The 10,640-nt window shown below is 41.2% G+C and overlaps 1 protein-coding gene across 1 annotated transcript in view; it reads left to right on the top strand.

The window, feature by feature from the left end:
- The window catches only part of chrd (chordin), a 45,331-nt gene that overhangs the window by 8,002 nt on the left and 26,689 nt on the right, over positions 1-10,640 (top strand). Inside the window, exon 4 of the mRNA XM_088345210.1 lies at positions 9,361-9,513. Within this exon, the coding sequence (XP_088201336.1) occupies positions 9,361-9,513 (153 nt within the window). The remainder of the gene's footprint in view (positions 1-9,360; positions 9,514-10,640) is intronic.

Here is a 10,640-nt window from a genome sequence, read left to right as displayed (position 1 = left end):
TGCATGGCTGATGCTGCTATCGGGGTTTGTGAATGGGTAAGTGTGAAGCACATTGTAAAGCGCTCTGGGAGGTCTTCATTGACATGAAAAGCACTATATAAATGCAGACCATTTTCATTTTCAGTTATTATAGTTATTTGTATTATCTTGCATAACATAAGGTACACCTTGATTGATATCATAGATTGTCAACCATCGTGCTGCTACGGGCACCCAGAAAAGCAAAATCCTCAAGACAGACTGGACCAAAAAAATATATACAAAAAAAGCTATATATGCGGTGTGATCTCTTTGAGGCTTAGTAATTTGTAATTTGTATTCTTCCTTGCATTATTTTTTCTATAATGCATTATTGAACCAAACACATACATCCAAATAAATTCACAGCAGTGTTCTATTACCATTAGAACCAAACGGAACAAACAATCCAACATACAAGAAAATACAATTAAACAAACATGCCTGGGGGAATAGATGGCTAACATAAAAATACCCGAAATGTTTACAAATAATATCAGTTAGAAAGGCTTTCTGGTTGTAGGAAAGCTAGAAAAGGAAGGCAAGGAAATCAATTTTTCTACCAGTAATTTTCCACTTGTGAATGTAGTGAGCTATAATGATAATTAGATTAACAAATAAGCTTTATTTAGGTTTTAATTTCTATGTCTCAGAGTCAGAGACTGTATTCCAAATACATTCTCTTTTTTAAATAGCTATAGCCCATTGTCACTTTTAACAGCAATACATTTTGGACCAGGCATCTTTGCACTACATAATAGAGCGACATCTAGTGGTCGAATAATACACATTGTACCTTTAAAACAAGAATTTAGGTCTTGATTTTTAAAAAATATCAAAGGGTCAGTGCTTTTGAATTTATTTATTTTATAATGAATTAAAAAAAGTAATAAGTCAGTTAAGGTAGGTGTGCAAAGGCTTCCTTAGAACAAGAGTAAACTCATTGGTTGTCGTTGCTAGCCATTCAAGATGAACATATTGGGTCCCATGAATTAAATATTGCTCCCTTCCCAAATAATTTCTTTCTTGCAGAATTGATTCACTTTAATGTTTGAGAGTCCCAGAATAGTAAAATCAGACATACATAACATCGGCAGACAAAATTCGCTTTAAAATAAAGACAAATCCATCCAATCCTTCTATCTAAACTATTTTATAAATCCCGATTTGTAGATGTGTGTGTGTGTCTGTGTGGTTATGTGAGTTACAGACCACGGAATGGCTGAAACGATGTTTGGAAAAACTTACACAGTTGTTTTCGAGGCCTCCTTGAGTGTCTTTATTTAAGTTTCAATTTAAAGCACCACCAACAAATACCAACAAACTGTCACGGATTGGCGTGGTGGCGTGGAAGCTGACCGGACCAGAACGGAGGCAGGAGGCATGAAGGGAGAACTCAAATGCGTTGACGATCCATAAGTTTTATTTAATAAAATAAAAGTCGCCCAATACTCCGGGGCAAAACAGAACAATACAGAGTTCCTCCGGCACGAACTCAACAGGACATGGCATAACAGACTAAAACAGGACAAGCATAACAGACCGGGATTGTGAATAATGAGTAATGAACCCGCAACCGCAGAACCCACAATGCAGCCTTAAGTAGCAGATCCACAATTAGTGGAACTGCTTTCAGCTGTTGCCCAGAGGGCGGGGCAGACTGGTCACCAAGGCGACCGTGACAGAGCCCCCCTCTTAAGGGACAGCTCCCGAGGTCCCAAAAAGAAAAAATTACAACCTCACGCCCCGGAATGTTGACGCTCGCGATTGGGGCAACCCCGCTCCCTCCTCCGAACACGCAGGAACGGGGAGAGGCAGGCGCCATCTGCGTCGGGCGGATCGGAATCGGCGCTCGGCAGGGAGGGGTTCTGGTGGGAAACTGGACAGGGGATAACAGACAGGCAGAACCGACGAGAACAGGACGGGCAAAATCAGGGCAGGTAAACAGGACAGGCAAAATCAGAACAGGTAAAACATGAGAGGGTCAAAATCAAAACAGACCAGGCATGAGAGAGTCAAAATCAGAACCGGCAAAACAGGAGCAGCGGAGTCGGACTGCAGGCAGCTGAGTCGGACTGGCACGCAGGCAGCGGAGTCGGACTGGCACGCAGGCAGCGGAGTCGGACTGGCACGCAGGCAGCGGAGTCGGACTGGCACGCAGGCAGCGGAGTCGGACTGGCAGGCAGCGGTGTCGGACTGGCCGGCAGCGGAGTCGGACCGGCACGCAGGGGAGACTGAATAGCAGGCAGTCGGCACGGGAGTCGGGCAGGCAGGCATCAGAGTCGGAGTCGGCCCGACGGGCAGCGGAGTCGGAGTCGGCCCGACGGGCAGCGGAGTCGGAGTCGGCCCGACGGGCAGCGGAGTCGGAGTCGGCCCGACGGGCAGCGGAGTCGGAGTCGGCCCGACGGGCCGCGGAGTCGGAGTCGGCCCGACGGGCAGCGGAGTCGGAGTCGGCCCGACGGGCAGCGGAGTCGGAGTCGGCCCGACGGGCAGCGGAGTCGGAGTCGGCCCGACGGGCAGCGGAGTCGGAGTCGGACTTGCACGCAGGGGAGAGGGAATAGCAGGCAATCGGCACGGGAGTCGGGCAGGCAGGCGTCAATTCTTCCTGGGACCCCATTCGAGGCACAGCAAGGGCCACGACGGGCGGGGCCGTGGTTTGAACGGGCAGGGAAGGCCAACTCAGTAGGCGCCTGCCGAACTGCGCTCTCCAGCTCTCCCCAAGTCGCGCTGGGATCGTTCGCTGAGTTCTATTTGTTGGCAGGTTCATTCTGTCACGGATTGGCGTGGTGGCGTGGAAGGTGACCGGACCAGAACGGAGGCAGGAGGCATGAAGGGAGAACTCAAATGCGTTGACGATCCATAAGTTTTATTTAATAAAATAAAAGTCGCCCAATACTCCGGGGCAAAACAGAACAATACAGAGTTCCTCCGGCACGAACTCAACAGGACATGGCATAACAGACTAAAACAGGACAAGCATAACAGACCGGGATTGTGAATAATGAGTAATGAACCCGCAACCGCAGAACCCACAATGCAGCCTTAAGTAGCAGATCCACAATTAGTGGAACTGCTTTCAGCTGTTGCCCAGAGGGCGGGGCAGACTGGTCACCAAGGCGACCGTGACACAAACAAGATAAAATTCTGCTTTTGTGTGGTCTATGACGCCCAAAATGGGTACTGCAGCTCTCAACCACGGACCACTCCAAGCAGCTAATTCCAATCTTATATCGACCCGACAACACTGAGCCACAAAGGCTTGTATATAATGAAAAATATATTTTAAGTGACAGTCAAGCTAAATACTAATGTTATTTTTTACAATCACATTTCCAATTCCTGCAACACAGTCTAAATCAGGGGTGGGTGACCTACGGTGTGTGGGCCATATGCGACCCATCAGGCTTTTTAATACAGCCCTCCAAACCAAACATTTTTAAAACGTATTACTGTACTTAAAGAAATATTTTGGTGTCCCAGAATCTCTCTGTTTCCCCCGTCCATAAAAATATATATTTCACATTAAAATATACTGCTCCAACATTCAAATAATGTTTATTTTTCCTGCATTTGATTTATTTTCTCATTGCCAAGCTATCAGACTCAGCTAAGTATATCAATCATTCATTTTATTCCTCCTGGCCGGGTCTCTCTGCCAAATTTCTGAATCAAAAATTTCCCACCCCTGCTCTAAATGTTATAATATGGATCAACATTAGAATAACGGCCTAATCCTGTTTCTATAACTACTGGTCTAGGGCCAATTTGGCACCGATAATATAACTTGGTTTGAGGTTTTTCAAGTCATTGTTCAAGTTATTCCACAATCTTGGTTCATTACTGGTAATGAAGTAAGATTTGTGCATAGTTTTTGGCCATCTTTTGGATAGTTTGTTATTTTCCCTAAAGTGGCATTGTAAATGTTTTGGTAAGCTTCTGACCGCATCTCTATACATCATCTGAGCAGTTTGATACCTGATCAAATCATGTAACTTCAGGAGTTTCCCCTCTATCAATAGTTTATGTGTATGTGATCTATAAGCAGTACTAAACATTGAATGAATGAATGAATGAATGAATGAATGAATGAATGAACGAATGAATAAAAACTTTATTTCGAACATTATAAAATAAAAACAGGACACAAACAATGACTCAACAACAAAAATACAGGGAGTGCAGAATTATTAGGCAAATGAGTATTTTGACCACATCATCCTCTTTATGCATGTTGTCTTACTCCAAGCTGTATAGGCTCAAAAGCCTACTACCAATTAAGCATATCAGGTGATGTGCATCACTGTAATGAGAAGGGGTGTGGTCTAATGACATCAACACCCTATATCAGGTGTGCATAATTATTAGGCAACTTCCTTTCCTTTGGCAAAATGGGTCCGAAGAGGGACTTGACAGGCTCTGAAAAGTCAAAAATAGTGAGATAGGGATGCAGAGGGATGCAGCACTCTTAAAATTGCCAAGCTTCTGAAGCGTGATCATCGAACAATCAAGCGTTACATTCAAAATAGTCAACAGGGTCGCAAGAAGCGTGTAGAAAAACCATGGCGCAAAATAACTGCCCGTGAACTGAGAAAAGTCAAGCGTACAGCTGCCAAGATGCCACTTGCCACCAGTTTTGCCATATTTCAGAGCTGCAACATCACTGGAGTGCCCAAAAGCACAAGGTGTGCAATACTCAGAGACATGGCCAAGGTAAGAAAGGCTGAAAAACGACCACCACTGAACAAGACACACAAGCTGAAACGTCAAGACTGGGCCAAGAAAAATCTCAAGACGGATTTTTCTAAGGTTTTATGGACTGATGAAATGAGAGTGAGTCTTGATGGGCCAGATGGATGGGCCCGTGGCTGGATCGGTAAAGGGCAGAGAGCTCCAGTCCGCCTCAGACGCCAGCAAGGTGGAGGTGGGGTACTGGTATGGGCTGGTATCATCAAAGATGAGCTTGTGGGGCCTTTTCGGGTTGAGGATGGACTCAAGCTCAACTCCCAGTCCTACTGACAGTTTCTGGAAGACACCTTCTTCAAGCAGTGTTACAGGAAGAAGTCCGCATCCTTCAAGAAAAACATGATTTTCATGCAGGACAACGCTCCATCACACGCATCCAAGTACTCCACAGCGTGGCTGGCAAGAAAGGGTCTAAAAGAAGAAAAACTAATGACATGGCCTCCTTGTTCACCTGATCTGAACCCCATAGAGAACCTGTGGTCCCTCATCAAATGTGAGATTTACAAGGAGGGAAAACAGTACACCTCTCTGAACAGTGTCTGGGAGGCTGTGGTTGCTGCTGCACGCAATGTTGATCGTGAACAAATCAAAGCACTGACAGAATCCATGGATGGCAGGCTTTTGAGTGTCCTTGCAAAGAAAGGTGGCTATATTGGTCACTGATTTGTTTTTGTTTTGTTTTTGAATGTCAGAAATGTATATTTGTGAATGTTGAGCTGTTATATTGGTTTCCCTGATGAAAATAAATAATTGAAATGGGTATACATTTGTTTTTTGTTAAGTTGCCTAATAATTATGCACAGTAATAGTCACCTGCACACACAGATATCCTCCTAAAATAGCTAAAACTAAAAAAGCCCCACTCCAACTTCCAAAATATTCAGCTTTGATATTAATGAGACTTTTGGGTTCATTAAGAACATGGTTGTTGTTCAATAATAAAATTCATCCTCAAAAATACAACTTGCCTAATAATTCTGCACTCCCTGTAAAGTTAACAGGGGTTGTAAGAATCAGACGCTTATTTTCCCTAGGCATTCATCCTACTAATTATATTTTACAGATAGCTCCTCTTTTGTGTCTAAATATAACAAAATCTCACGGATACATACATATTACATAGGTCAGATATCAATAATTATAATAATAACAATAGTCAAATATTTGTATACACTAACCATCGTAGTACCCATCTATTAACGTTGTAATGCTACTTGTCACTAAATATTATTGTGACACCAATGATAACAACAACAATAGCAATAATAACAGTTATTATATAATAATAGTAACAATAACAACAAGGTTAACTATAGTTGTAAACGCAGTATTTCCAATCTGTAGTATCATTCATACCCCTTTTCCTTCATCTCTGTATTCTGCCAGTAATGTTTTTTTTGTATTTAAATTTGAACAGGTGATACATTATTCTAATTGTTTTCCTGAATCATCAAGAAGGGCATTTGAGGTTGAGGGATATATCCCTATATAATATGGTAAATGAGATGAGTTGAGCTGAAAAAGCCGGTTCTCTAAAAAGAGACGGACTTTCACTACACAACTCGAACTCGTTTGACTTAATTTGCCGTTTTCGTGATAGTCGGTGTTTACCGGATGGAACCCATGATTGACAAATTTGCGTTTTTCTTGTACGTCGTACACGTCTTAAATTGCATAATACACGTACTTTGTACGGCAAAAACGTACAGGTTGACAGGTATGCATACTTAAACTTCCCTCGCCGACAACCACCACAACAATGACGTAATCTCAACGCAACGAAATCTCGTTTGCTGAGATTGGCGTGCAGACGAAAACTCGAACCGCGAGACCAAAACAGCAATGGCGGATCTGCCTGACGAAAAGTTTGGAGTGCAGTAAATCTTTGTTAAAAAATGTTTAAAAGTAATCGGGTAATAATAACAGTTTTGTGTCAAAAAAGTTGCGTCCCGGGGACGCACGTTGATTTGACACAATGCGTCCCCAGCAAAAATGATGCGTCTAGGACGCAGGGACGCGGGCAAACGAGAACACTGCATGTAATAGTCTGAGCACTTTGTGATTAGTAACTCTTCTCTGAGAAACGTCAAGATCTGATAATGGTTACCTCTTTTATGTGTATGAAGCCGGAATTGGTTCAACCAAATTTGGTACAAGTCACCACATCCCGAGAAAGTGCAGCAAAAGCCACCTGTTTTGATATACATTTAGAAAGTAGACATATTGCTACCTGCTGTCCACTGAAGATAACTGCAAGGTTGCTCAGGCCTCAGGTGACGTAACACTGCTTTGCTTCAGAAAACCAGGAAGTAAAACATTCAACTACTTTGATGTCATTTTCAGCAGACACCAACTTGCAAAATGGTAGCCTCCAAAATGGGTAAAAACAAGGTGGATTCTGTAGCTAAATTCCTAATCTGCAAAGAAAATATTAATCAAAATGCTGAGTTTAGACGAGTAGTGCCAAGATAACACAATTTTGTAGGGGAATAATTTGGCTCCACTTCCTACCTGCATACCCTCATTAAAATGAAGCTGCCTTATAAAGCCAGCTTAAGGACTATAAAAACATGCAACGAAATAAAAGCGGCGCAGTGGTTGACTGCTTAGCATGTCTGACTCACAGTCCCGAGGTTCTGGGTTCAATTACGGCGACCAGAATCCTCATGTAGAGTTTGTGGGTTCCCTCTGTCCCTGAGTGGTTTTTTTCTGGGTACACTGGTTTCCTTACAAGTATCAAGAAAATACATAAAAGGTCGATTGGCAAGTCAAAATTGTCCCGAGGAATGAGTGTGTGTCTTAAGGGTTGTCTTCTCTGAGTGCAGTGCAATTGGCTTGTAAGTAACCCTTTGCCTAAAGGCTGCTAGGATGGGCTTCAGCACACCACAAAAGGACAAGCAGCTGGAAAATGACAAGCTATTTAAAAAACACCCTATGGTGGGCACCAAAGGGTCCCCTAAATCAATTACTAACAGATTCAGGGCCATCACTTTCCTAAACAAGAACGCAAAACCGTGAAATATATACCCGGCCTATGTACAGAAAAAAGGGTATTCATGTCTTATCTATTGAATATTTTGGATTTTTTGTTGCTGCTACATGTTATTGCACTACTTTTTATTGAACTTTTGTTCGGATGCACTTATAACTTCAGTCAGTCTACCTTGTAAATATGTTCCCATATTTTTCCTGGCATTAATATTATCTTTTGTTTTATCTTTTAAGTCTTTATTATGTGTTTATCCTGGAGTGCCATGTCTTAACACTATGCTCACCATGTTGTTATCAATGACAATGGAGACAATTCTTCAAATTCGAATTCTATTGTATGTGTTTAATAGTCGGGCAAGGATTATTTCGGAACCCTTAACTTGCCAGCAAATCCAATATTCAATTTCAGAAAGACCAAAAGTCTGACAAATCCTCAAAAATTACCCCAGGGGCAGAATGACACCACAACCGAGAGGTCACAAAGGACAGCAGGACAAAAAGTATTGCCTGCTGCCATCGCCACAATTAAGGCCCATGTTGACAAGGAAAAGACATGGCATAAGTAAATTTTATTGCAGAGTGCTTGGTAAATAACATGTATTATTTTAGTGATCAATAGAAGAATAATTAGTTTCTTTACCAGAACATCGATAATCTAGAGCTGAGGAAAATGTTTGATGGTCGGCTTGTAAAAGTTTCTGACCGGTTACATGAAGTATTTGTTTTTAATTGTTGTTGCTGAGGCTGCCCTCATCTGTAACAATCCTCAAGAAAGTTGTCTCTATGAATGCATTCTCGTTTAATTGTGTCGCTCATGTTTAATTATCTTACAAAGGCAGAAAGACTATGGCAAAAACGAAACACACAAGTGGAAACATTGATATTCATGGCATCAATTATTGAGTTTTTATTTAGTTTTAGCAATTTTCTGAATTTAAAAGCAAGCAATGATTGTACTGAATGGAATTATCTTTATTACCATTGATAACAATGAAGGGAAACACTGTATGCCAGATATTAAACATGGCACTGCCGGGTAAACCCGTAATAAAGACTTTAAAGAGAAAAAAGCGACACAAAACTGTCAGCATAAATACACCCAAAAACATTTGTACATAGTAGTGCTTGGAGACTGGCCCATGTTATAGTAACAGTGAAATGAAAAAACGTGCAACGTAACAGTAATGCAATAAAAAGTACTGTAATACCATTTAGTAGCAATACAAATTCCCAAATATTGGTGTCTGATGTGTGAACTGTCTCAGTGCATCTTGATTTAATCCGTTTTGCTTTTTTTCTTGCTCACTTGCTAAACATCCTCTTTGGCTGCCCCTGTTGACATATTTCATGCTCAAATTGAAATTGCTGAACAAAAGCAAACAGCTGACACGAGTGTCTCATCTGCGTACCAGACATTGGGGATCATGTAGAAGGATGTGCTTTGAAAGGTTTCTCAGGGCTTGCAGTAAAAAAAATAAAGAATACTCTACCCATAACATCACCCGGTAAAGAATTGTATCATTAGAAACATGCGTTTGAGCATAATTAGTTCACTTAAAATTCCAGTTGGGTAAATTCTGAAAGTATTTGGTCCTTCTCTTTTTACAGGTGAGGGAGACAAGATACAGATGGATCCAATGCTGGACAGCTTTGAGTATTTCCATGAAAAGGGAAAAGAGAAAGAAGACGACCTGCACAAATCCTACAATGACAGATCCTACTTGAGCTCAGAGGACACAGGCCCTGAGGAAAGCCGCACTGGTGAGCACAAACACTCACACTTAGAGCCCAACTTTATACAAAAGTTACCCTATTTTTTGCACTCTATAAGGTGCATCAAATTATGATGCGAACCCCCAAAAAAGTAGTGTTTTGTGATTTATTTATTTTTTAATACAAAAGGCGCACTGGACTACAAGGTGCACGGAATTCAAATATATATATCACTGATTCTCAGGGTTGGGTAGGGTTACTTTAACTTGATTACTTTCAATTACTTTTGGATTACTCCAATACCAAATATGCTAATAAAAGACAAAAGAAACTAAATATGAATAAAATTATGACTCACAACACGTGGTAAGCTTTCTCTCCTGGCTTTGATCTCTTTGATCTCCGGCAAAACTAACATAAAATGCGACAGAAACAAAAAGAAAATAAATCCAAACAGCTTGCCAACATCATTTTTGCCGTTCCATGTATTCCGTTACTCCCCAAGCCTGCACAAAATTTAGTATTTTTATTCATTGTCTTTCATTAGCATATTTGGTAATGGAGTAATCCAAAAGTAATTGAAAGTAATCAAGTTAAAGTAACCCTACCCAACCCTGCTGATTCTAATGGCATATAATGACATACCTTTGAATTGCAACGGCAATTACGCCAAGATCACAGCGTAGAATGAGCCCGATCCCATCCACTAGACCCCTTTCTCATTAAATTGTTAGTTTATCTACTTCACAATTCTAAATAGTTTGTTATTCGCAAAAAGTTGACGCACGAAAAGTCATTACGTCTTATCTCATCATCACACTTTTTTTGGTCACTGTACCAAATTGTGAATTTATTGTGGAGCCTGACCGATCTTAAACAAATCTGTGGTACAGCAGACTTGTCTAGTCTCTAGGAAGTGCATTCTTACCTGAATGAAAATAAGGTATTGTGGAAAGTAATCCGGTCATTCTGTCATGAATGATGAGAAGTTAATTGTGGATAAAATAATTATAATTTGGTCTTCTCGAGGCCTCACATAATCAAAACGTTTGTCACTTACGATGTTTAGTTTGAGTTGAGAAAAAGTAAAACAAGATTCTCTATACTCTAACATATGTGGAACTGTAACTAAAAATAGTGTAATATGAAATAAAAACAAATGGCTTTTCATGCAT

Source organism: Urocampus carinirostris, chromosome 10 (assembly GCF_059441175.1).
Source record: "Urocampus carinirostris isolate Australia breed hairy pipefish chromosome 10, RoL_Ucar_1.0, whole genome shotgun sequence".
Classification (NCBI taxonomy): domain Eukaryota; kingdom Metazoa; phylum Chordata; class Actinopteri; order Syngnathiformes; family Syngnathidae; genus Urocampus; species Urocampus carinirostris.
The sequence above is the reverse complement of the archived record's forward strand: the minus strand, read 5'-3'. Positions and strand labels throughout refer to the sequence as shown.